The 26,510-nt window shown below is 54.6% G+C and overlaps 1 protein-coding gene across 1 annotated transcript; it reads right to left on the reverse strand.

Moving 5' to 3' along the window:
• Nucleotides 1-833: 833 nt before the first annotated feature.
• LOC144948128 (mucin-5AC-like) lies at nucleotides 834-26,510 on the reverse strand. The gene is made up of 15 exons (XM_078877560.1): nucleotides 26,478-26,510; nucleotides 25,734-25,885; nucleotides 24,472-24,619; nucleotides 23,448-23,561; nucleotides 21,915-22,106; nucleotides 20,850-20,968; nucleotides 20,669-20,789; nucleotides 20,009-20,165; nucleotides 17,413-17,541; nucleotides 13,231-13,287; nucleotides 11,534-12,500; nucleotides 7,111-7,989; nucleotides 3,466-4,805; nucleotides 2,659-2,699; nucleotides 834-893 (listed from the first exon to the last, which is right to left on the reverse strand). The coding sequence occupies exons 1-15, from the start codon at nucleotides 26,508-26,510 to the stop codon at nucleotides 834-836; spliced, it is 4,509 nt and encodes a 1,502-aa protein (XP_078733686.1).

The following is a 26,510-nucleotide window of genomic DNA, read 5'->3' on the forward strand; positions in this document are numbered from 1 at the left end:
GTAGTGTATAGTAGTGTAGTGTATAGTAGTGTAGTGTATAGTGTAGTGTATAGTGTAGTGTGTAGTGTATAGAATCCCACAGCCGCACGTAGCTGTTGCCTCCCCTACAACCCCATCATCACTCGGTCCGTTTCCCATCGCTGCCCCGCATCGAATGCATCGACAATATGTCCTGGACCTGTCTACGATTCTTTAATTTCGATCGAATATCTACCCTCCTGCTAACCACTCCCCGTTGTTAAACTCACGGGGCATTTTACAGCATCCCCATTGTGTATCATGAACACCACGGAACATTTGAACGTCAGTTGTTAACAGAAAGTGGTCGCTTCCGAAAATAAAAATCATCTTCTTGGTTCTTTCGGTAAAGTCACGTAGAAGGGAAATAATAAAATCTCACGACGTTTCGGCCACAACGCAAGCAGCCGTCCGTTGTGGCCGAAACGTCGTGAGAATTGTATTTTATTATGTTTGAAATTTTTATTATTTTATTATTTCCCTTCTACGTGACTTTACCGAAAGAACCAAAAAGATGAATCCCTGCAGTCACGAAAGCTTTAAATCGAAAAATAAAAATCTATCAATTAATTGATTTATTTGTAAAAAAAAATTACCTACGTGACTTTACCGAAAAAAAACCTAAGAGTATGAATCCTTGCAGTCACGAAAGCTTCAAATCTAGAATGTCCGTTTACCGTTCATTAGCCTAGGCCAACGGTCATCTCCGATGACCGTGAGCGAATCGGGGTGTGATTGCGTCAACTCAGGTACGTGCGGTGAAGAACTCGTGAAATGAACTCAAAATGAAGAAAAGCAGCCGCAGAAACTGAGAGTTACGAGATGACGTGGCGGTTAATCCGCACGGAACCAATGTAAGAGAGAGTCGAGAAGGGCTGCGTGCAGAACGAGAGAGAGCGAGAGAGATGAGAGTTAGAGAGTGAGCGAGAGAGTGAGAGAGAGAGTGAGCGAGAGAGCGGGCGAGAGAGCGAGAGAGTGAGCGAGAGAGATGAGAGTTAGAGAGTGAGCGAGAGAGTGAGCGAGAGAGTGACCGAGAGAGTGAGCGAGAGAGTGAGCGAGAGAGTAAGAGAGAGAGTGAGCGAGAGTGACCGAGAGAGTGACCGAGAGAGTGAGCGAGAGAGATGAGAGTTAGAGAGTGAGCGAGAGAGTGACCGAGAGAGTGAGCGAGAGAGTAAGAGAGAGAGTGAGCGAGAGTGACCGAGAGAGTGAGCGAGAGAGTGAGCGAGAGAGATGAGAGTTAGAGAGTGAGCGAGAGAGTGGGGGTTTTACATAAGTCTAAGTAAAAAAATTGGAAATCAATGCACGAAGCAAAGTGCCGAATACACCGTGCATCTTCTTGTTTCCACTGATCGTAAAAAAAGAGAGAGTGCAGAGTGGCTATACACCACCGCCACCTTGGGGAAGACGCTGCACCGCCTTACACCTCTCCACTTGACATTTGACATTTTTTTTCTAACATGATTCATGGGAGAATTTCCGTACGTTGGGTGCTCAGCAACCCGGCGACTTGCTGTATGCTAGTGTGGTGTATAGCAAGGCCTTAATTATAATATATATTGTGGAGGGGACATCCCACCCCTATGGAAATAAAAAGAACAATTTGCTAAACCTTGGCCACAATATTTGGACTTATCTTCATATAAATCAATGCATAGATTTATGTTTATGTGATTGTGGTTATGGTTGTACTTTATTAATCCCTAATCTCTGCCATTGCATACAATGAAACAAGAAATGGTAAAGAAGTAAAAACAGAGCAATGTAATACAACACACTATTAGACATTATTAGACATGTGTTAGTGAATTTTCAAATATTTTAGGCAGGAAATGAGTTTTCAAATTTATATATTTTTCTGGGTTGAGACCCCCAGACACCCTCGAAGATTTGGTCCCCCCCAATGTTGACTCCATGGCTACGGCCGTGGTGTATAGTGCACTTTATCGTAGTGTGGTGTGTAGTGTACATATGTAATGTGAGGATATACCCGGGTTGCTGATGGATCACACCTCGTTACGATGATTGGCTCTGCCGGTCCTTGCCCATAGCCAATGGGGGGAAGTCTAGGGGCGTGGCCCTGACGTAATGGGAAGGTGACATCTGCAAGTAGATGATTGGATCTGCTGGCTTTAGCCACAGCCAATGGGGGGGACGAGTCAGGGGCGTGGTCCTGGGAGCCTACGATGGAGTCTAGAAGATTCCATAGAGGTTAACCAGGATTGGTGGAAAGGTACCACGTGACCCGGGTATTAAATAGGGGTGGAGACGAACAACACGTGGTCAGATCTGGAACGGAGGGTGAGGCCACGCTGGAGCGGGGTCCAGGCTGTCACGTGGTCGCGCGTGTCTCTCTCTCTCTATCCCTCTCACGCTGTCTGTCAGCAGCGTGAAGGAGTGTTGTAAAAGAAAGACAAATAAAGACCGGATTCCAGAAGTCGCTTCTACGACCATTATTACACATATGTAGAACTTCTAGTGGGGAACAGCCGTTGTTGTTGTTGTTGTGCGTAAGTTTGTGTGTGTGTGAGTGTGTGTGCGTGTGAGTTTGTGTGTGTGAGTTTGTGTGTGTGTGAGTTTGTGTGTGCGTGAGTTTGTGTGTGCGTGAGTTTGTGTGTGCGTGACGTCACCACAGGCACTCACCTTGCAGACCGTCGCCGGAGACAGAGTCGTGGCTGCTGAAGCTGCAACACAAAGACGGGAGGTCATGTCTGGGGAAAACGGGGGCCCACTCACGTCCAGCCCAGGGCATCCCCCCCCCGCACAACCACCCACTCATCCACTCACCCACTCACCCACTCATCCACTCATCCACTCACCGACTCATCCACTCACCCACTCATCCACTCACCCACTCATCCACTCACCCACTCATCCACTCACCCACTCATCCACTCACCGACTCATCCACTCATCCACTCACCCACTCATCCACTCACCCACTCACCCACCCACCCAACCAATCACCCACTCAACCACCCACCCACTCAACTACCCAACCACCCAACTACTCGCCGACTCAACCACCCACCCACTCAACTACCTAACCACTCACCCGCCCGACCACCCAGCCACCCACTCACCCACCAACCCACTCACCCACCAACCCACTCATCCACCCACCCACTCATCCACTCACCCACCCAACGACCCACTTAACCACTGACCCAACCACCCAGGAAGACGACCGCTTGTGTTATTTTTTGTTATTTTCTTTGAACCTATATACGTGACTTTACCGAACGACCCAAGAATTAGAATTCCTGCAGTCACGAAAGCTTTATGCCTATATAGATACAAGTCGCGCCGCCGTAAGTCGGGGATCACCTGCAGCATGTAGTAGTGTAGCGTGTAGTGTACAGCAGAATGTTAAACTTCTCTGGAACCACCACCGTTGCACGTAGCCAACTGCGCTAATCAAAGTGCAGCTCTCGTGTGTTGCGAACAAACCTGCTGGCGTGCCGGGTAGCGTCGTGGTCGTGACATTGGACTTGGCCCTGCAGAGGAAGCGAACGGCGTAGTTGAGGCACAGCGGACTGGCGGCACTCTGGTCGGCGTTGCGGCAGATGAGGCCTACGAGACGCTCGCAGGTGACCGCCTGGCCCAGCGCGGCGATGTCCCGTCCGGGGTACATCACGGCCCGGCACTGCACGGCCACGGGCTCCGCGCAGACGTCCAACCCCCGGCTCCGGATCCGGTCGATCGTCTCAACGTCCCCGCCGTTGTCCGGCGTCGGTGAGTCCACGTCGAACCAGGGCGTCCACTCGTCCGCCGGAGGAGGAGTCTCCGCGCTCGGGGCAGGGAGGGAGGGAGAGGGCGCGGACAGGGCCGTGACGGCCTCCGTCGTGACGCGGCTGGAGCCCAGGCTGAGGGTGGCGACGGGGTGGAGAGTTTGCGGCGAAGTCGCCCCGCTGCTGCTCCGCTTGGCGTCGGTCGTCGCGCTTCCCGGGAGGGAGACCGCCGTGAACGGTGACGTCGGCCTCGTCGTCGTCATCGTCGTCGTCGTCGTCGTTGACCTGGCCGGTGGAGCGCAGAAGAACTTGACGGCGTAGTTGAGGCAAAGCGGCCTGGTCCCGTTCTGGTCGGTGTTGCGGCAGATGAGGCCGACGAGACGGTCGCAGATCACCTTCTGCCCCAGCGTGGCGATGTCCCGTCCCGGGTACATCACGGCCTGGCACTGGACGGCCACGGGCTCCGAGCAGATGCTGACGCCCGTGTTCCTGACCTTCTGGATCGTCTCGATGTCCCCCTCGTTGTCCGGCGTGGGCGCGTCCACGTCGAACCAGCGCGTCCACTCGGCCGGCTTGATGTCGGGCTCGGTGGAGTTCGCATCCTCCGAAGGCGGAGTCGTAACCGGGCTCAATGACACTCCCGGAGCGACGGAAGATGTCGCAGCGGTTGGCCTCGTCGGCGGCGGCCTGGTCACTGGTCCGCAGAAGAACTTGACGGTGTAGTCCAGACAGAGCGGCTTGTTCCCGCTCTGGTCGGCGTTGCGGCAGATGAGGCCGATGAGACGGTCGCAGATCACCTTCTGTCCCAGCGTGGAGATGTCACGGCCGGGGTACATCACGGCCTGGCACTGGACGCCCATGGGCTCCGAGCAGACGTCGACACCCGCGTTCCTGATCCTCTCGATGGTCTCGATGTCCCCCTCGTTGTCCGGCGTCGGCACGGACATGTTGAGCCAGGGCGTCCACTCGGCGGGCTTTACGGTGAGCTCTGTGGACGCCGCAGGAGTGGGCCCGGCCACCGTGGTGGTAGTCTTGCTGAGGCCCGGGGCCTCCGGCGATCTAGAGATGGTCAAAACAATTCAATAAACATTTGGGCTCAGTAGTGCGGGGCACTTTAAAATACAAACTATCTGACTGTAATACAATTACTGCTCAATCATTTCAGCTCAACACTTGGCATATTTAAACAATATACTGTATTTTAATTTTACTTAATGGTACGATTCGTATTGATGAATTCCTCCCCCGATGAAGTACATGAAAATGGAATGACCCATATTGATACATTCAATGCAATACACAGCATGCTCATGCAGATAATCCCAGGACACTTTAAAATACAAAACTCTGACGATAATAAACACGTTCCTTCGGAGTGGGCACGTAGGAACTTGGTTGGACAGCGCATTTGTGCACGACAGACAGACAAATAATCCCTGGTGGGCAGTGTGGAAGCTGTTGTTCCTACCTGTATAAGTGTAGTGTATCGTGTCGTGTACAGTGTCGTGTGTAGGTTAAACGTTGAGTTTTATAAGGGCACCACGGGGTGACCAGCCCCACCCCACCCCACCCAGCCCCACCCTTCCCACCCCCCACCCAGCCCCACCCTCCCCACCCAGCCCCTCCCTAGCCTCCCCACCCTCCCCTCCCCACCCAGCCCCACCCTCCCCACCAGCCCCTCCCCACCCTCCCCTCCCCACCCAGCCCCACCCTCCCCACCCAGCCCCTCCCCACCCTCCCCTCCCCACACAGCCCCTCCCCACCCTCCCATAAACTGAATCACCTTAAGGCTGTGAATGTTGAAAGAAACACGAGGCAAAAAGATCCGCTTTTTTCCTTTCAAGGCTTCCATTTTATGAATGGAGCCACCCTCCCCCAGTTCCATTTTGTGAATGAAACATTGCCCCTCTCCTCATTGGCCCTAGTCGTGGCGGTGCCCCCCCCCCCCACCACTAACACCCCCCCCCCCTCTACCAACCCCAACCCACCGCTCCCATTGGTCAGCGCTCCCGAGCCAATGGGAGGGCTCTGGTGGGGCGGGGCCATGCACGACAGACAGACAGACAAATAATCCCTGGTGGGTAGCAGTGTGGAAGCTGTTGTTCCTACCTGTATTACCACTGGCTAATCATTCCAGCTCCAGGAATGGCTAATTCAAACCATTTATTTTCTTAGTTAATGGTACAACCTGTATTTATATATTCCCCTCCACCAGTGAAAATCATTCAATGGTCTCACCCAGCTTGCGTAATCAATCACGAGGGAGACTCAATCCGGATCAGACTGGTTCGAGTTAGAGCAACCACGTGGTGAGACACGTGGCCATTTATCAAGAAAACCGTTGACGCTTGGCCACCATGACCGGTAGAAGTACGGGAGACCCCTGCACCTATGACTACTCACTACAGGCTACTCCCCCACACCTACAACTTAATTGGTTCCTGGATGGCGGTGGCAAGTGGAGCCGTCATATCTTGAAACTTCATTTCCCAAAGGCCGCAATGTGATAAAGTCGGGTTCCCTTCCTGGAAACCCGTTATTGCCTTAATAGATTGCTTCAGTATAAATGTGTCGTAAAACCCTCCACCACCCGACACAGCCAATCATTCAGGTTTGTCACATAAACAAAACGTGGCAATTCGTTGCTAGTTCAGCAGGCCGGTGTGTGTGCTGGAGAGTAAACCCACTACAACATTTACAATTGTTAATGACAAACCTTACCAACTGGCCGTGCCGGGTGGTGGCGGGTTTAACGACACGTTGAATATGTACGCGATCTAAACCAAAAACAAATTCTATTGTCAGAAATAAATCTATAATGGGTCACGTCTTTGGGAAATGACCCTTCCTCATAGTAACCACGAGATAAGTCGACCACCATAAGTACGTATTTATTTTTCGATTTAAAGCTTTCGTGACTGCAGGGATTCATCATCTTGGTTCTTTCGGTAAAGTCACGTAGAAGGCAAATAATAAAAAGAAAACATAATAAAATAATTCTCGCGACGTTTCGGCCACAACGCAAGCAGCCGTCCTCAGGTGAAGAACAGGTCTGTCGGCAAGACAGCGTCTGAACAGACCTGTTCTTGTCTGTCGGAAAGACAGCGTCTGAATTCAGACGCTGTCTTTCTGACAGACCTGTTCTTCACCTGAGGACGGCTGCTTGCGTTGTGGCCGAAAGGTCGTGAGAATTATTTTATTATTTTATTATGTTTTATTTTGTTTATTTTATTATTTCCCTTCTACGTGACTTTACGTATTTATTTTTTACCGACGCTATACCCCTGAGCAGTTGACTACTCACGCATGACGGGAGCTGCAGACTTAAGCCCGGCGATGTTGGACGAGACGGTTTGACCCTCACCTGTCCGCTGGGGTCGGGGATGATGCCGATTTCAACGACACCGGTGGAGTGATGGACGGCGTCGCCACGGTGGTCAGCTTCGTGGTCGTCACCGTCGTCGTCGGCGGCCTGGTCGGCGGGGCGCAGAAGAACTTGACGGCGTAGTTGAGGCACAGCGGCCTGGTCCCGTTCTGGTCGGCGTTGCGGCAGATGAGGCCGACGAGACGGTCGCAGATCACCTTCTGCCCCAGCGTGGCGATGTCCCGTCCCGGGTACATCACGGCCTGGCACTGCACGGCCACGGGCTCCGAGCAGACGCTGACGCCCGTGTTCCTGACCTTCTGGATCGTCTCGATGTCCCCCTCGTTGTCCGGCGTGGGCGCGTCCACGTCGAACCAGCGCGTCCACTCGGCCGGCTTGATGTCGGGCTCGGTGGAGTTCGCGTCCTCCGAAGGCGGAGTCGTAACCGGGCTCAACGACACTCCCGGAGCGACGGAAGATGACGCGGCGGTTGGCCTCGTCGTCGGCCTGGTCACCGGTCCGCAGAAGAACTTGACGGTGTAGTCCAGACACAGCGGCTTGCTTCCGCTTTGGTCGGCGTTGCGGCAGATGAGGCCGATGAGACGGTCGCAGATCACCTTCTGTCCCAGCGTGGAGATGTCGCGGCCGGGGTATATCACGGCCTGGCACTGGACGCCCATGGGCTCCGAGCAGACGTCGACACCCGCGTTCCTGATCCTCTCGATAGTCTCGATGTCCCCTTCGTTCTCCGGCGTCGGCACGGACACGTTGAGCCAGGGCGTCCACTCGGCAGGCTTTACGGTGAGCTCCGTGGACGCCACAGGAGTGGGCCCGGCCACTGTGGTGGTCGTCTTGGTGAGGCCCGGGGCCTCCGGCGATCTAGAGACGGGCAAAACAATTCAATAAACATTTGGGCTCTGTCGTGCGGGGCACTTTAAAATACAAACTCTCTTGTAATAAAGCTCGTTGAGGCGACTTCTGGAATCCGGTCTTTTATTCAACTTGTATTACAGCTTTCCTTCAAGCTGCTGACAGGCAGCGTGAGAGGGACAGATAGAGAGAGAGACACACTGCCACGTGGCAACCCAGAGCCCCGCTCCCGCGTGGCCCCCTTCCTCCGTTCCCGTTCTGACCACGTGTCGTTCGTCTCCACCCCTATTTAATACCCGGGTCACGTGGTACATTTCCGCCAATCCTCATTAGCCTCCATGGAATATTCCAGGCTCCCTCGTAAGCTCCCGGGACCACGCCCCTGACTCATCTCCCCATTGGCTGTGGCCAAAGCCAGCAGAACCAATCCTCTATTAACAGCTGTCATCTTTCCATTACGTCAGGGCCACGCCCCTAGACTTCCCCCCATTGGCTATAAACCAGGACCGGCAGAGCCAACCATCATGACGAGTTGTGATACATCAGTGAGCCGGATATATCCTCACATTACACTCTGACTGTAATAAAATTACTGCCCAATCATTTCAGCTCAAAGCTTGGCATATTTAAACAATATACTGTATTTTAATTTTACTTAATGGTACGATTCGTATTGATGAATTCCTCCCCCGATGAAGTACATGAAAATGGAATGACCCATATTGATACATTCAATGCAAAACACAGCGTGCTCATACAGATCATCCCAGGACACTTTAAAATACAAAACTCTGACGATAATAAACACGTTCCTTCGGAGTGGGCAGGTAGGAACTTGGTTGGACAGCACATTCGTGCACGACAGACAGACAAATAATCCCTGGTGGGCAGTGTGGAACCTGTTGTTTCTACCTGTATAAGTGTAGTGTATCGTGTCGTGTGTAGGTTAAACGTTGAGTTTTATAAGGGCACCACGGGGTGACCAGCCCCACCCCACCCAGCCCCACCCCTCCCATCCCCCACCCAGCCCCTCCCAACCCTCCCCACCCAGCCCCTCCCCACCCTCCCCTCCCCACTCAACCCCACCCTCCCCACCCAGCCCCTCCCCACCCTCCCCTCCCCACCCAGCCCCACCCTCCCCACCCAGCCCCTCCCACCCTCCCCTTCTCACCCAGCCCCTCCCCACCCTCCCCTCTCCACCCAGCCCCACCCCTCCCACCCCCAAATGAATCACCTTAAGGCTGGGAATGTTGAAAGAAACACGAGGCAAAAAGATCCACTTTTTTCCTTTCAAGGCTTCCATTTTATGAATGGATTCACCCTCCCCCAGTTCCATTTTGTGAATGAAACATCGTCTCCTCATTGGCCCGAGTCGCGGCGGTGCCCCCCCCCCCCACCACTAACCCCCACCCCCCCCTACCAACCTCAACCCACCGCTCCCATTGGTCGGCGCCCCTGAGCCAATGGGAGGGCTCTGGTGGGGCGGGGCCATGCACGACAGACAGACAGACAAGTAATCCCTGGTGGGCAGCAGTGTGGAACTGTTGTTCTTACCTGTGTAGTGCCATAAGAAGGGAGGGGCTGCTGGGGGCTCTGGGATCCTAGGCAGATACGCCCTCGGCGCCAGGCGCTAGGATCCCAGGCACCCCAGACAGTTAAGCCCCTTGGCGCCACCAACAGGGGGGGGGGCTGTGTGTGCTCTGTGGGATATCTGGGGGCGCACACAACCCCACCCCTCGTTGGGGACGAGGCATAAAAGGGCAGCTCCCTGGCCGATCAGGGCCAGTCGCAGCTCAAGACCCAAGACCCACCAGCCAGCTTAGGACCCTGGACCCCCTCGTCCCACTTGTCCTTGTAAGGGCCGGGACGCTGTGAGGGCCAGTGGTGGGACTCTGGGACTCCCGGCTCTATGTCCTTGTAAGGGCGAGTTCCGAGGAAGCCAGAGTCCAGACCCGCACCTTGGCTGGGTCGGGTCAATTAGCCTCCCCTAGTGTAATTGTAGCCGGAGGACCCCAGAGCGTAGCCAGAGTAGTGTATCTAGGCTGTGTACCTAGGCTGTGTACCTAGGCTGTGTACCTAGGCTGTGTACCTAGGCTGTGTACCTAGGCTGTGTACCTAGGCTGTGTACCTAGGCTGTGTACCTAGGCTGTGTACCTAGGCTGTGTACCTAGGCTGTGTACCTAGGCTGTGTACCTAGGCTGTGTACCTAGGCTGTAACAGAGTATCAGGACCATGGAGTGTTGTATTGTAATAAAGAAGTTACCTCTACAAGTGTCTCCGGAACCCATTACACCTGTATTACCACTAGCTAATCATTCCAGCTCCAGGATTGGCTAATTCAAACCATTTATTTTCTTAGTTAATGGTACGACCTGTATTTATATATTCCTCTCCACCAGAGAAAATCATTAAATGGTCTGACCCAGCTTGCGTAATCAATCACGAGGGAGACTCAATCCGGATCAGACTGGTTCGAGTTAGAGCAACCAGGTGGTGAGACACGTGGCCATTTATCAAGAAAACCATTGACGCTTGGCCCCCATGACAGGCAGAAGTACAGGCGACCCCCGCACCTACAACTTAATTGGTTCCTGGATGGCGGTGGCAAGTGGAACCGTCGTACGTTGAAACTTCATCTCCCGTAGGCCGCAATGTGATACAGTCGGGTTCCCTTCCTGGAAACCCGTTATTGCTTGAATAGATTGCGTCAGTATAAATGTGTCGTAAAACCCTCCACCACCCGACACAGCCAATCATCCAGATTTGTAACGTAAACAAAACGTGGCAATTTGTTGCTAGTTCAGCAGGCCGGTGTGTGTGCTGGAGAGTAAACCCACTACAACGTTTACAACTGTCAATGACAAACCTTACCAACTGGCCGTGCCGGGTGGTGGCGGGTTTAACGACACGTTGAATATGTACGCGATCTAAACCAAAACCAAATTCTATTGTCAGAAATAAATCTATAATAGGTCGCGTCTTTGGGAAATGACCCTTCCTCATAGTAACCATGAGATAAGTCGACCACCATAAGTACGTATTTATTTTTCGATTTAAAGCTTTCGTGACTGCAGGGATTCATCTTCTTGGTTCTTTCAGTAAAGTCACGTAGAAGGGAAATAATAAAATAATAAAAATAAAACATAATAAAATACAATTCTCACGACGTTTCGGCCACAACGCAAGCAGCCGTCTTCAGGTGAAGAACAGGTCTGTCGGAAAGACAGCGTCTGAATTCAGACGCTTTCTTTCCCTGAATTCAGACGTCTTTCCGACAGACCTGTTCTTCTTTCCGACAGACCTGTTCTACTGAAGACGCTGTCTTTCCAACAGACCTGTTCTTCACCTGAGGACGGCTGCTTGCGTTGTGGCCGAAACGTCGTGAGAATTATTTGATTATGTTTGATTTTTATTATTTTATTATTTCCCTTCTACGTGACTTTACGTATTTATTTTTTACCGACGCTATACCCCTGAGCAGTTGACTACGCACGCATGACGGCAGCTGTAGACTTAATCCCGGCAAGGTTGGATGAGACGGTTTGACCCTCACCTGTCCGCTGGGGTCGGGGATGAAGCCGATTTCAACGACACGGGTGGAGCGATGGACGATGCCGCCACCACGGTGGTCAGCTTCGTGGTCGTCATCATCGTCGTTGTCGTTGGCCTGGCCGGCGGGGCGCAGAAGAACTTGACGGCGTAGTTGAGGCACAGTGGCCTGGTCCCGTTCTGGTCGGCGTTGCGGCAGATGAGGCCGACGAGACGGTCGCAGATCACCTTCTGCCCCAGCGTGGCGATGTCCCGGCCCGGGTACATCACGGCCTGGCACTGCACGGCCACGGGCTCCGAGCAGACGCTGAGGCCCGTGTTCCTGACCTTCTGGATCGTCTCGATGTCCCCCTCGTTGTCCGGCGTGGGCGCGTCTACGTCGAACCAGCGCGTCCACTCGGCCGGCTTGATGTCGGGCTCGGTGGAGTTCGCGTCCTCCGAGGGCGGAGTCGTAACCGGGCTCAACGACACTCCCGGAGTGACGGAAGATGTCGCAGCGGTCGGCCTCGTCGTCGGCGTCACCGGTCTGCAGAAGAACTTGACGGTGTAGTCCAGACAGAGCGGCTTGCTCCCGCTCTGGTCGGCGTTGCGGCAGATGAGGCCGATGAGACGGTCGCAGATCACCTTCTGTCCCAGCGTGGAGATGTCGCGGCCGGGGTACATCACGGCCTGGCACTGGACGCCCATGGGCTCCGAGCAGACGTCGACGCCCGTGCTCCTGATCCTCTCGATCGTCTCGATGTCCCCCTCGTTGTCCGGCGTCGGCACGGACACGTTGAGCCAGGGTGTCCACTCGGCGGGCTTCACGGTGAGCTCCGTCGAGGCCACGTTGGAGGTGAACGTCGTGATGCCCGGGGAGCTCCCGGTGGCGGTCGTTTCCTGAGTCGCGGGAGTCTTCCTCACCGTGGTAGAAGCCGGAGTCTTGCCAGACACTGGCGAGGGGCTGGTCGACAGCGTGGTGTGCGCCACATCTGGTTTGGTGGGACTTGCCGATGAATGATCGGAGTCTGGTTTGGTCGGACTTGCCGATGAATGATCAGATTCTGGCTTGGTGGGACTTGCCGATGAATGATCGGAGGATGGTTTGGTGGGACTTGCCGATGAATGATCGAAGTCTGGTTTGGTCGGACTTGCCGATGAATGATCAGATTCTGGCTTGGTGGGACTTGCCGATGAATGATCGGAGGATGGTTTGGTGGGACTTGCCGATGAATGATCGGAGTCTGGCTTGGTGGGACTTGCCGATGAATGATCGGAGTCTGGCTTGGTGGGACTTGCCGATGAATGTTCGGAGTCTGGTTTGGTGGGACTTGCCGATGACAACTGAGCCGCTGGGCTTGTGGGAGCAGCCGGAGTAGTGGAGGTGAGGTCTCTGCACTGGTGGACACCACTCACGCAGTCGCTGCAAGAGAAGAGAGAGAGAGAGACGGCACTCAGGTTAGAGCATCCACACGCACTTAGTCTGTGGGCAATGTTAGAGAATGGTACAATGTTAGTCTATGGACCATGTGAGTCTATGGACCATGTCAGTCGATGGTACAATGCTAGTCGATGGTACAGCCTGTGTGTGAATCGCTGACCATGTCTTGACGACGGCAACATCACCGCTGGTGGTGGTGGTGGTGGCGACGATGACGTTGGTGGCATTGTGTTCGAGGCGGACGTTGTCCACGTAGCAGGGGCACTCACGCAGCGCCACACAGCGGTGGGCCTCCTCGTCCCAGTAGGGACGGGCCTTGACGCAGCGCGGGTAGCAGCCTGTCAACAACAACAAACACAACAACATCAACAACAACAAACACAACATCAACAACAACAACCACAACATTAACAACAACAATAGCGAGGCACTAACGTAGCGGTGTGACTCCTCGTCCCAGTAGGGGCGAGCCTTGACGCAGCGCGGGTAGCAGCCTGTCAACAACAACAACATCAACAACAAACACAACAACATCAACAACAACAACAAGCGGCAGTGTAGCGGTTAGCGCACTGCGCTATGAACCCGGCGACCCGAGTTCGATTCCCGCTCACGGCCAACACCAGTGACGATTATCTGAACCGGTCCCGAGCCTCCCCTAGGTCGACTCAGCCTCAAATGAGTACCTAGTGCGATGTGTAAACATGGCCACTGGGGAGACAAAGGCGGCCGGGCGTGTTGGCCACCCACCCCCTAGTGTGCCTTCATAGGTGCTCGCTAACAGCACTTGCCCCGACAGTCTGTTAAGGCTATACGGGGGATCTTTGTCTTTGTCTTTGTACATGAGCGCGTGTGTGTGTACGTGACTGTGTGTGTACGTGACTGTGTGTGTACGTGTGTGTGTGTACGTGTGTGTACATGAGCGTGTGTGTACGTGTGTGTGTACGTGTGTGTGTGTGTACGTGTGTGTACGTGTGTGTGTACGTGTGTGTGTGTACGTGTGTGTACATGAGCGTGTGTGTGTGTACGTGTGTGTGTGTGTGTACGTGTGTGTACATGTGTGTGTACGTGTGTGTGTGTGTACGTATGTGTGCTCATAGGAGGTGCACCGCACCACGTGGGTTGCAGCCTGCAAACACCACCACCAACAACAACAACAACAAATACAACAACATCAACAACAACAACCGCATTGCACCGTGGGGCACGGGTAGCAGTCTGGCAACAACAACAACAACCGCCATTCGCCAATAATTGGCGGTGACGTCACCACGAAGCTTGTGCCAGGATAGGTGTGCTTTGAGGCCTACACTTGAAGTGTTGAAGGTTCGCTGCTGGCATGGGTGCCCTGGTGTGCCAGGCTAGGTGCAGGAGGAGGAGGTCATGGGACAGACCCAGCAGGTGCCATGGGTTGATTGCTGTGCCAGGCTAGGTGCAGCAGGAGGTCACGGGACAGACCCAGGTGGTGCCATGGGTTGACTGCTGTGCCAGGCTAGGTGCAGGAGGAGGTCACGGGACAGACCTAGCAGGTGCCATGGGTGCCCTGGTGTGCCAGGCTAGGTGCAGGAGGAGGTCACGGGACAGATCCAGGTGGTGCCATGGGTTGACTGCTATGCCAGGCTAGGTGCAGTTCACGGGACAGACCCAGCAGGTGCCATGGGTTCCCTGGTGTGCCAGGCTAGGTGCAGGAGGAGGTCACGGGACAGATCCAGGTGGTGCCATGGGTTGACTGCTATGCCAGGCTAGGTGCAGTTCACGGGACAGACCCAGCAGGTGCCATGGGTTCCCTGGTGTGCCAGGCTAGGTGCAGGAGGAGGTCACGGGACAGACCCAGGTGGTGCCAGGCTAGGTACACTTTGATTCCTCGTGAAGTGTTGAAGGCTCACCGCTGGCAGGACACGAAGCCACTGAGAGCTATGATGGACTCTGACATCATCGAGATTGAAAACGGATTTCTTTAGAACTGCCTCTTGTTGTGTTTAGTTTGTTGTCCTTTTCCCGCCCCTCCGATTAGCGCGGTTGGCTACGTACGCTGTGAAAGATGTTTAACATGCATACAATACACGGGACAGACCCAGCAGGTGCCATGGGTTGATTGACTGACTGCCAGATGCACCACCTGTGCCCCCTACTGTGCCAACTTGCTGTGTTTTAGCTGCCCGGCGCTCCGCTCGTTGTTGTGAGCGTCGCTCCTCCACCCTCCGTTGTTGCTGGAGGGCGACTGCCTCCAACTTCCCGGTAGCGTCCTTCACGAGCCTCCTCCACAGAGGCCGATCTTGACACCGCTGGTACCAGTCATCGGCAAGTCCACTCAGCTCCACATCCTCCTGTACCACATCACTCCATCTCTTCTCTAGCCAATGCCGCGCCCGTTTAGCCCCCTTGATCCGGCCAAACAAAAGCTGTTTAGGCATGTGGTGGCTGAGCATGCAGGCTACATGACCCAGCCAACGCAGCTTTGCCCGCCTGAGGAGCTCACCGATGGGACTTTGCCCAGATCTTTCAAGGATTTGTGAGCTCCTCACACAATCCAGCCTGGTTAAACCCAGGATGGATCGTAGGCAGGCCAGCCTAAATGTTTCCAACCGGCAAAGATGCTCCAATAGGGGGGTCCACGTTTCCCAAGCGTAGAGAAGGGAGGGCATGACTGTGGCTGAAAAGACCTGAAGCTTCGTGCGGAGAGACAGACCAGGTAGCTTCCACACAGCATTACGCAGCCGATGAAAAGGCAATGCCGCCTGACTGATTCGAAATGAGTACTCTGCTGTCAAATCGGAGCTGGCCATGAGCACACTGCCCAGGATATGGAAAACTCCCCACTCTCTCAACAGCTGCCCCATCACCAATGAGGAGCTGAGGGAGGGGAGCGTTTGATGATACAAAATGCTCAGGCAGGGAGAGTGGGTGCGCGAGTGGGTAATTGGGTGAGTGAGTGGGTGACTGATTGACTGAGTGGGTGAGCGAGTGTGTGGATGGGTGAGTGAGTGGGTGGATGGGTGAGTGAGTGGGTAATTAAGTGGGTGGGTGACTGAGTGAGTGGGTGACTAAGTGATTGAGTGACTGAGTGGGTGAGTGAGTGAACGAGTGACTGAGCGAGTGACTGAATGGGTGACTGAGTGGGTGATTGAGTGGTTGAGCGAGTAGGTTAGCGAGTGACTGAATGGGTGACTGAGTGGGTGACTGAGTGGGTGAGTGAGTAGGTGAGCAAGGGAGTAAGTGAACGAGTGACTGAGCGAGTGACTGAGTGGGTGACTGAGTGGGTGAGCGTGTAGGTGAGCGAGTAGGTGAGCGAGCGAGTGAGTGGGTGAATGAGTGGGTGAGCGAACGAGTGACTGAATGGGTGACTGAGTGGGTGAGCGAGTAGGTGAGTGGGTGACTGAGTGGGTGAGTGAGCGAGTAGGTGAGCGAGTAGGTGAGTGGGTGACTGAGTGGGTGACTGAGTGAGTGAGCGAGTGAGTAGGTGAGCGAGTGAGTGAACGAGTGACTGAGCGAGTGACTGAGTGGGTGAGCGAGTAGGTGAGCGAGTGAGTGAGTGCGTGACTGAGTGGGTGATTGAGTGGTTGAGCGAGTCGGTTAGCGAGTGACTGAATGGGTGACTGAGTGGGTGACTGAGTGGGTGAGCGAGTAGGTGAGCGAGTGAGTAAGTGAACGAGTGACTGAGCGAGTCACTGAGTGGGTGACTGAGTGGGTGAGCGTGTAGGTGAGCGAGTAGGTGAGCGAGCGAGTGAGTGGGTGAATGAGTGGGTGAGCGAACGAGTGACTGAATGGGTGACTGAGTGGGTGAGCGAATAGGTGAGTGGGTGACTGAGTGGGTGAGTGAGCGAGTAGGTGAGCGAGTAGGTGAGTGGGTGACTGAGTGGGTGACTGAGTGAGTGAGCGAGTAGGTGAGCGAGCGAGTGAGTAGGTGAGCGAGTGAGTGAACGAGTGACTGAGCGAGTGACTGAGTGGGTGAGCGAGTAGGTGAGCGAGTGAGTGAGTGGGTGACTGAGTGGGTGACTGAGTGGGTGAGTGAGTGGGTGACTGAGTGACTGAGCGGGTGACTGAGTGGGTGACTGAGTGGGTGAGCGAGTAGGTTAGTGAGTGAGTGAGTGAATGAGTGAATGAGCGAGTGACTGAGATGGGGACTGAGTGGGTGAGCGAGTGACTGAGTGGGTGAGCGAGTAGGTGAGCGAGTGAGTGAGCGAGTGAGTGAGTGACTGAGCGAGCGAGTGAATGAACGAGTGACTGAGCGAGTGACTGAGTGGGTGAGCGAGTAGGTGAGCGAGTAGGTGAGCGAGCGAGTGAGTTGGTGGGTGACTGAGTGGGTGAGCGAGTGGGTGAGCGAGTGACTGAGTGGGTGAGCGAGTAGGTGAGCGAGCGAGTGACTGAATGGGTGACTGAGTGGGTGACTGAGTAGGTGAACGAGTGAGTGAGTGGGTGAGCGAGTGGGTGAGCGAGCGAGTGGGTGGGTGGGCACCGCTCACCCTCCAGCGTGTTGAGCTCGCTGCTCAGGTTGCCACCGGGCGCCGTGGGGCAGATGGCGGAGAGGGCGCTGCAGGCGCTGTAGTGCCACGTGCACTCCCCCTCCTCGTTGTAGAAGTCACAGAACATGGCTGGGAGGAACCACACGCACACACAGTTACACGCAAAGACAAAGATCCCCCGTGTAGCCTTAACAGACTTAAGGGGCAAGTGCTGTTAGCGAGCACCTATAAAGGCCGGCTCGGCACACGAGGGGTGGGTGGCCAGCACCACGCCCGCACGCCTCTGTCTCCCTAGTGGCAATTTTTACTACACACCGGTCCTGGGGAGGCCCAGGACCGGTTCAGATAATCGTCACCGGTGTTGGCCGTGAGCGGGAATCGAACCCGGGTCGCCAGGTTTGTAGCGCAGCGCGCGAACCGCTGCACCACCGCTCCCCACAGTTACACACACACAACAACAACAATCGCCATTCATCACTAAGTGACGGTGACATCACCACGACGCTTGTGCCAGGCTATGTGCACGTTGAGGCCACGTAAAGTGTCGAAGGCCCGCTGGCAGGAGGTATCTGGGCAGACCCAGGTGCCACGGGTCGACTTACTGAGATGACTGGCTGATGCACCACCTGTGCCCCCTACTGTGCCAACTTGCTGTGCTTTAGCCACCCAGTGCTCCGTCGTTGTTGGAGGGCGACTGCCTCCAACTGCCCAGTAGCGACCAGGTCAATAAAGCAGAGATGTAGGTCTTGTTGGAATTCCCTACACCTCTGCTGTAGCAGACGGACTGAAAATATGGCATCTGTGCAGGACCGCCCTTTCCTGAAACCGCATTGGGGCTCCGCAAGCCTCTCCTCAGCGTGCCTAGCAAGGCGATGTTGAATAATCCTTGCCAGGACCTTTCCCGGCACTGAGGAGTGAGATGCCCCTGTAGTTGTTACAGTCTGTGCGGTCCCCCTTCTTAAAGAGGGGGACCACCAGGGCATCCTTCCAATCCTGTGGAACCCGTCCAGTCGTCCAGACTGTTGTTATGATGTCATATAGGGCAGTCTGTGTGTGGCGCATTAAGAATGGAGCACTCTTTTAATTATTTCCTTGTGCAGCAAGGGAGTGGTGAATGAGTGGGGGGGGGGGCGAGTGGGGGGGGGCTGGTGCGTGTGTAAGTAGGTGAGTGAGTGAGAAGGTGAGTGGGGGGGGGTGTGAACGAGTGGGGGGGACGGTGAGTAATTGGTGGGGGTGGTGAGTAATTGGTGGGGGTGGTGAGTGAGTGGGGGGAGGTGAGTGGGGGTGTGGTGAGTAATTGGTGGGGGTGGTGAGTGAGTGGGGAGGGTGGTGAGTGAGTGGGGGGTGGTGAGTAATTGGTGGGGTTGGTGAGTGAGTGGGGGGGTGGTGAGTAATTGGTGGGGTTGGTGAGTGAGTGGGGAGGGTGGTGAGTAATTGGTGGGGTTGGTGAGTGAGTGGGGAGGGTGGTGAGTGAGTGGGGAGGGTGGTGAGTGAGTGGGGAGGGTGGTGAGTAATTGGTGGGGGTGGTGAGTGAGTGGGGAGGGTGGTGAATGAGTGGGGAGGGTGGTGAGTGAGTGGGGGGGTGGTGAGTAATTGGTGGGGGTGGTGAGTGAGTGGGGGGGTGGTGAGTAATTGGTGGGGTTGGTGAGTGAGTGGGGAGGGTGGTGAGTGAGTGGGGAGGGTGGTGAGTGAGTGGGGAGGGTGGTGAGTGAGTGGGAGGGTGGTGAGTGAGTGAGGGGTGTGGTGAGTAATTGGTGGGGGTGGTGAGTGAGCGGGGAGGGTGGTGAGTGAGTGAGTGGGGGTGGTGTGTAATTGGTGAGGGTGGTGAGTGAGTGGGGGGGTGGTGAGTAATTGGTGGGGGTGGTGAGTGAGTGGGGGGGTGGTGAGTAATTGGTGGGGGTGGTGAGTGAGTGGGGGGGTGGTGAGTAATTGGTGGGGTTGGTGAGTGAGTGGGGGGTTGGTGAGCGAGTGTGGGGGTGGTGAGTGAGTGAGTGAGGGGGGTGGTGAGTAATTGGTGGGGGTGGTGAGTGAGAGTTGATGTGGTGAGTAATTGGTGAAGGTGGTGAGTGAGTGGGGAGGGTGGTGAGTGAGTGGGGGAGTGGTGAGTAATTGGTGGGGTTGGTGAGTAATTAGTGGGGGTGGTGAGTGAGTGAGTGAGGGGTGTGGTGAGTAATTGGTGGGGGTGGTGAGTAATTGGTGGGGGTGGTGAGTGAGTGAGTGAGGGGTGTGGTGAGTAATTGGTGGGGTTGGTGAGTAATTGGTGGGGGTGGTGAGTGAGTGAGGGGTGTGGTGAGTAATTGGTGGGGGTGGTGAGTAATTAGTGGGGGTGGTGAGTGAGTCAGTGAGGGGTGTGGTGAGTAATTGGTGGGGTTGGTGAGTAATTGGTGGGGGTGGTGAGTGAGTGAGGGGTGTGGTGAGTAATTGGTGGGGGTGGTGAGTAATTGGTGGGGGTGGTGAGTGAGTGAGGGGTGTGGTGAGTAATTGGTGGGGTTGGTGAGTAATTGGTGGGGGTGGTGAGTGAGTGAGGGGTGTGGTGAGTAATTGGTGGGGGTGGTGAGTAATTGGTGGGGGTGGTGAGCGAGCGAGCGAGGCTCACGGCACATGTCGGGAGTCCTCCAGTGCACACAGACGCCGGCGTCGCGGCAGGCTCGTGCGTACGCGGCCACGGCCGTGCACACACACTCGCAGTCGCCGCCAGCGTCGCACGCGCACGCGTCATGCACGCACGCCTCCAGGTACGGCACGTGGTACACCTGGGGACGGTGGACACGGGGGGAGGGGAGGCACGGGGAGACACGGGAGGGGGGGGACGACACATGGGGAGACACGGGAGGGGGGGGACGACACATGGGGAGACACGGGAGGGGGACGACGACACATGGTGAGACACACGCAGACACGGAGAGGTACGCACGGGGAGACACGGGGTGGGGGGGACGCGATGGACAGACACGACGGGGAGGGTGGTGACACCACGGGGGAGAGACACCACGGTGAGACACGGTGATGGGGGTGTGGCGGGGTGGGTGGGGTGGGGTGCGCCGGGTGGGTGGGTTGAGTTGGAGTGGGGCGGGTGGGGTTGGGTGGATAGGGTTGGGTGGATAGGGTGGGCGTGGTGGGATCGGGTGGGGCGGGTGGGGTGAGGTGGATGGGGTGGGTGGGTGTGTTGGGGTGGGTGTGGTGGGATCGGGTGGGGCGGGTGGGGTGAGGTGGGACCCTGTAAATCCGACCTCCCTCCTTGCCGCCTCTGACCCACCTGCGCGTGGCACTCGGCGAAGACGTCGCTCCCGATGACGGCACAGCGCCGCTGCGCCCACACCTGGCGGTAGGGGTTGGCGCGGCACGGATCCACCACCACCGCCGCCGACGCCGTCGAGCTGGAGGACGAGGAGGAGGAAGAGGAGGAGGAGGGAGGAGGAGCGCCGGCTGCCCCGCACGGCGACGCACGCCAGCCCTTGGCTAGGGCCGCAGCGGAAGCCACTCGGGCCCCGTCACGGCCCACGAAGTCGTCCGAGACGTCCCCGTTGTTGTTGCCGCACAGGCCGCACACGCGGCCCTGGTGGGGGGGAGGGGGGGTAAGGGGAGTGCAGTGAGTTGGGAGAGGTTTGTTTTTGAGCTCATTGATATTGGCTTGTCCCTGCTCTGATCTCACATCATCATCATCAACATCATCATAAACATCATCAACATCATCATCATTAACATCATCATCAACATCATCATCAACATCATCATCATCATTAACATCAACATCATCATCAACATCATCTACATCATCTACATCATCATCATCAACATCATCATCATCATCAACATCATCATCAACATCATCAACATCATCATCTTTTTTTTTTCGATTTAAAGCTTTCGTAACTGCAGGGATTAATCTTCTTGGTTCTTTCGGTAAAGTCATCACGTAGAAGGGAAATAATAAAATAATAAAAATAAAACATCACAAAATACAATTCTCACGACGTTTCGGCCACAATGCAAGCAGCCGTCCTCAGGTGGAGAACAGGTCTGTCGAGAAGACAGCGTCTGAATGGTTGTCTCTGCTCTGATCTCTGATTCAATCTCTCTGGTTGTCTCTGCTCTGATCTCTGATTCAATCTCTCTGGTTGTCTCTGCTCTGATCTCTGATTCAATCTCTCTCTGGTTGTCTCTGCTCTGATCTATGATTCAATCTCTCTGGTTGTCTCTGCTCTGATCTCTGATTCAATCTCTCTCTGGTTGTTTCTACTCTGATCTCTGATTCAATCTCTCTCTGGTTGTTTCTACTCTGATCTCTGATCGAATCTCTCTGGTTGTCTCTGCTCTGATCTCTGATTCAATCTCTCTCTGGTTGTCTCTGCTCTGATCTCTGATTCAATCTCTCTCTGGTTGTCTCTGCTTTGATCTTTGATTCAATCTCTCTCTCTGGTTGTCTCTGCTCTGATCTCTGATTCAATCTCTCTCTCTGGTTGTCTCTGCTGGCTGATGTTGCTGCTGCTGGTGGCGCCCACCTGGTACGACGCCGGCAGGGAGAGGGTCAGGCTGGTCCTGCGGTCCCACGTGAGCGTGAGTCCCACCGCCGTGGACACGACGAGGTAGACGCCGCGTGTCACCACGGTGTGACGCCGCTCGGGAGACGTGGCGACGGAGGAGCCGACGCGAGACACGGAGTAGTTCCCGTCGTGCAGATAGATCTCCACATCCTACAAAGATGCACACGGACACAGCGACATGGACACAGCGATACGGACACCAAGTTAGGCCCATAGCCTGAGTTAGGCCCAAAGCTTGAATTATGCCCAGACAAACAGCCACAAGGCCGGAGGTATGCACGGTGCGAAAGAAGGTCAAGCTATATACAAACAAGGAGCATGATTTAGGCCCAAAGCCTGAATTAGCCCAGACAAGGATCCTGAGTTAGGCTCAGAAAAGGAGCCTGAGTCAGCCCCAGAGACTGAGTTAAGCCCAGACAAGGAGCTTGAGGTAGGCCCAGACAAGGAGTCTGAGTTAGACCCAGAGTGTGAGGTGTGCTACAGTGCCGGCCTTCACAGGTGCTGCTACTCGTGACTAACAGCACTTTGCCTGAACAGCCTGTTAAGGCGATATGGCAGTTTAACACGTAGGCTTTCGCGACCAAACACAGTTAAACTGCGATTTAAAGCTTTCGTGACTGCAGGGATTCATCTTCTTGGTTCTTTCGGTAAAGTCACGTAGAAGGGAAGTAATAAAATAATAAAAATAAAACATAATAAAATAATATAATATAATAAAACATAATAAAATAATATAATATAATATATTTTATTATGTTTTATTTTTATTATTTTATTACTTCCCTTCTACATGACTTTACCGAAAGAACCAAGAAGACAGTTAAACTAATTCACCCCCCCTCCCTCTGTCGCCTGATGATGTTAGTTGTAATTATCGGTGAAACGTCATGGTAGTCGAATTGTAAATGTTGTGGGTTTACTCTCCAACACACAACCAGTTAGTGCCTTACTAATAACTAATTGTCATATTTTGTTTACGTGACAAGCATCACTAATTGGCTGTGTCAGGTGGTTGCGCGTTTAACGAGTCATTTATATTTACGGATCTAACCCAACAACCTCTATTCTGGATTTTTTGTACCAGTTGAAAGGGTAAAAACCTACTACTATATTTTGCCACTGGTAAAAGAGATGTCTCATAGTGTAAATGCTTACCCCGAGCTCTCAATACTCTGATAGTGCACTGTTTTTTGAGTTGTACGCCTTATGGCGTCATCTGGTCCAACACCAATGGAGACTAGGCTCTAAGAAAAGCTGTCTCGGGTGTGGACCAATCAACTTTAAGGACAGTGCATATCATTATCGTTATCAGAGTTGTTTCTTTTTGTTTGCATTTTGACTGCTTGTGTTGTGGTTATTGCAAACATGATGCCTTGTATAAAGGTGTCAATTTTTGTACCAGTTTAAAGGGTAAAAACCTATTACTATCTATTCTGGATATGTGTGCGTGTCGTCTGAGTATGTCTGAGCATGTCCCACAGTGGCCCTCACCTTCAGGATGATTTTGACTGCCCGGGAGCAAGTGGTCCCAGACGTTCCGCACGGCAAGTTTTCGGTGATGACGCGGAACGTGCCCTGCTGCTGCTGCTCTTCCCCGCAGTAATCCTGAGAGACATTTAGACGCATGCAAAGACACGCACACACACGAACACGCACGCAGATGCCTCAAACACAGCTGACAATTCCTGAACGGGTGGCAATGCTTGGCTCAGTTCGGCCCAGACACAGACCCTGAGTAAGGCCAGAAACAGAGCCTGAGTTAGGCCCAGATCCTAAATTAGGCCCAGGCACGAAGCCTGAGTAAGGCCAAAAACAGAGCCTGAGTTAGGCCCAGATCCTAAATTAGGCCCAGACACGGAGCCTGAGTCAGGCCCAGACACAAAGATAGCTTGAGTTAGGTCCTGGTACACAGTCCGATTAAATTAAACTTTCCAAAAGCAAAAAGGGTCCCACAGACATAACTGCTCGACCCAAGCCCTTAATACTTTGATACTGGTATTGTCCTTGTGCTGTTCCCCTTTTGGCATCATACTCTGATCTAACACTGGCGCAGAGACACACGGCCATAGAGGAAAGCTCCAGATCTGGCGCAAGCCAATCGGTTACAAGGACAAATGCGTACAGTGATTGTCAAAGCGTGTTTGTTTTCTACCACTACGCGTGGTTAGGCAGACATGACGGCGCCTTGCAGTCAACAACAACAGGTGTCGCTGTTCGGCGTTTGAACACCTCCTGTATCCCCGCCAGTAAGAACGGGTTAAAGGGCCCCAGTTTGACATGTAGGCTTTCACGTCCAATATAATTAATTTGTTGCGGGTAAAAAAAAAATCCCCATTACATTTTTTTCTGTCGTCTTGACAGCGCTAACAAAGGGTCACGGTGGAACGCTCCGCACGCTAGCGCGGCGATCCGTGCAGGCACTGGTGCCTGCGGTGTTAGAGTCCCAGTCGAATCGCCGGATGGCACAGTCCTCGTACCGCCGGCTCGGTCGCTCGCCCAGTCGCTCGCCCCTCACCTGAGCCACGACGTACTCGCAGGAGCCGTCGAACACAAACTGGCGCCCGTCGAAGGAGCTGTAGTGCCCGTCGCCGAACACGGAGCACGTGGAGAGGCAGGGCTGCTGGCGACGCTCCTGGCAGGCCCACTGGCCCCCACGGCACGTGCTGTGACACGCGCAAGCACGCACACGACAACAAAAGACAAAGATCTCCCCCCACCCCACCTTCTCGTGTGTGCGTGTGTACGTATTAAACTAAACGATAAACTCACTACTTGCCACACTTGGTGGTGACGGTGGTGATGATGATGGTTATATTGGTGATGCAACCATCACACTCACCACTTCTCACACTTGCTGGTGACGGCGATGATGGGGGTGGTGACGATGATGATGCCACCACCACCACCACACTCACCACTTGTCACACTTGCTGGTGACGGTGATGATGGGGGTGGTGACGATGATGCCACCACCACACTGACCACTTGTCACACTTGCTGGTGACGGTGATGATGGTGGTTATGTTGGTGATGCCACCACCACCACACTCACCACTTGTCACACTTGCTGGTGACGGTGATGATGGGGGTGGTGACGGTGATGATGGGGGTGGTGACGATGATGATGCCACCACAACACTCACCACTTGTCACACTTGCTGGTGACGGTGATGATGGGGGTGGTGGTGATGCCACCACCACCACACTCACCACTTGTCACACTTGCTGGTGACGGTGATGATGGTGGTGGTGACGATGATGATGGGGGTTATGTTGGTGATGACGCCACCACCACACTCACCACTTGTCACACTTGCTGGTGACGGTGATGATGGTGGTTATGTTATGTTGGTGATGCCACCACCACCACACTCACCACTTGTCACACTTGCTGGTGACGGTGATGATGGGGGTTATGTTGGTGATGCCACCACCACCACACTCACCACTTGTCACACTTGCTGGTGACGGTGATGATGGTGGTTATGTTATGTTGGTGATGCCACCACCACACTCACCACTTGTCACACTTGCTGGTGACGGTGATGATGAGGGTGGTGACGGTGATGCCACCATCACCACACTCACCACTTCTCACACTTGCTGGTGATGATGATGATGCCACCACCACACTCACCACTTCTCACACTTGATGGTGACGGTGATGATGGGGGTGGTGACGGTGATACCACCACCACCACACTCACCACTTCTCGCACTTGCTGGTGACGGTGATGATGGTGGTTATGTTGGTGATGCCACCACCACCACACTCACCACTTCTCACACTTGCTGGTGACGGTGCCACCGCTGCTGTAGGAGCGGCCATTGCGGCTGCAGGGACAATCCCGGGAGGCCACGCAGCCCCCCACGCCATCCGCCAGCAGACCCCGGGGACACCCACAGCCCGGCTCACAGCGCACACTCAGCTACGGGGAGACACGGGGAGACACGAGGAGACACGGGGAGACACGGTGAGACACGGAGAGACAAGCAGAGACACGGGGAGACAAGGAGAGACGCGGGGATACACGGGGAGACACGGTGAGACACGGGGAGACACGGGGAGACACGGTGAGACACGGAGAGACACGGGGAGACACGGGGAGACACGGTCAGACACGGGGAGACACGAAGAGACAAGGAGAGACACGGGGAGACAAGGAGAGACACGGAGAGACACGGGGAGACACGGAGAGACACGGGGAGACACGGGGAGACACGGTGAGACACGGAGAGACACGGGGAGACACGGGAAGACACGGTCAGACACGGGGAGACACGAAGAGACAAGGAGAGACACGGGGAGACAAGGAGAGACATGGAGAGACACGGGGAGACACGATGAGACACGGAGAGACACGGGGAGACACGGTGAGACACGGAAAGACACGGGGAGACACGGGGAGACACGGTCAGACACGGGGAGACACGAAGAGACAAGGAGAGACACGGGGAGACAAGGAGAGACACGGAGAGACACGGGGAGACACGGAGAGACACGGGGAGACACAGAGACACATGGGGACATGGGTAGCCGAGTCGGGGAGCCAT

The sequence above is a fragment of the Lampetra fluviatilis genome, chromosome 48 (genome assembly GCF_964198595.1).
Source record: "Lampetra fluviatilis chromosome 48, kcLamFluv1.1, whole genome shotgun sequence".
Classification (NCBI taxonomy): Eukaryota; Metazoa; Chordata; class Hyperoartia; order Petromyzontiformes; family Petromyzontidae; genus Lampetra; species Lampetra fluviatilis.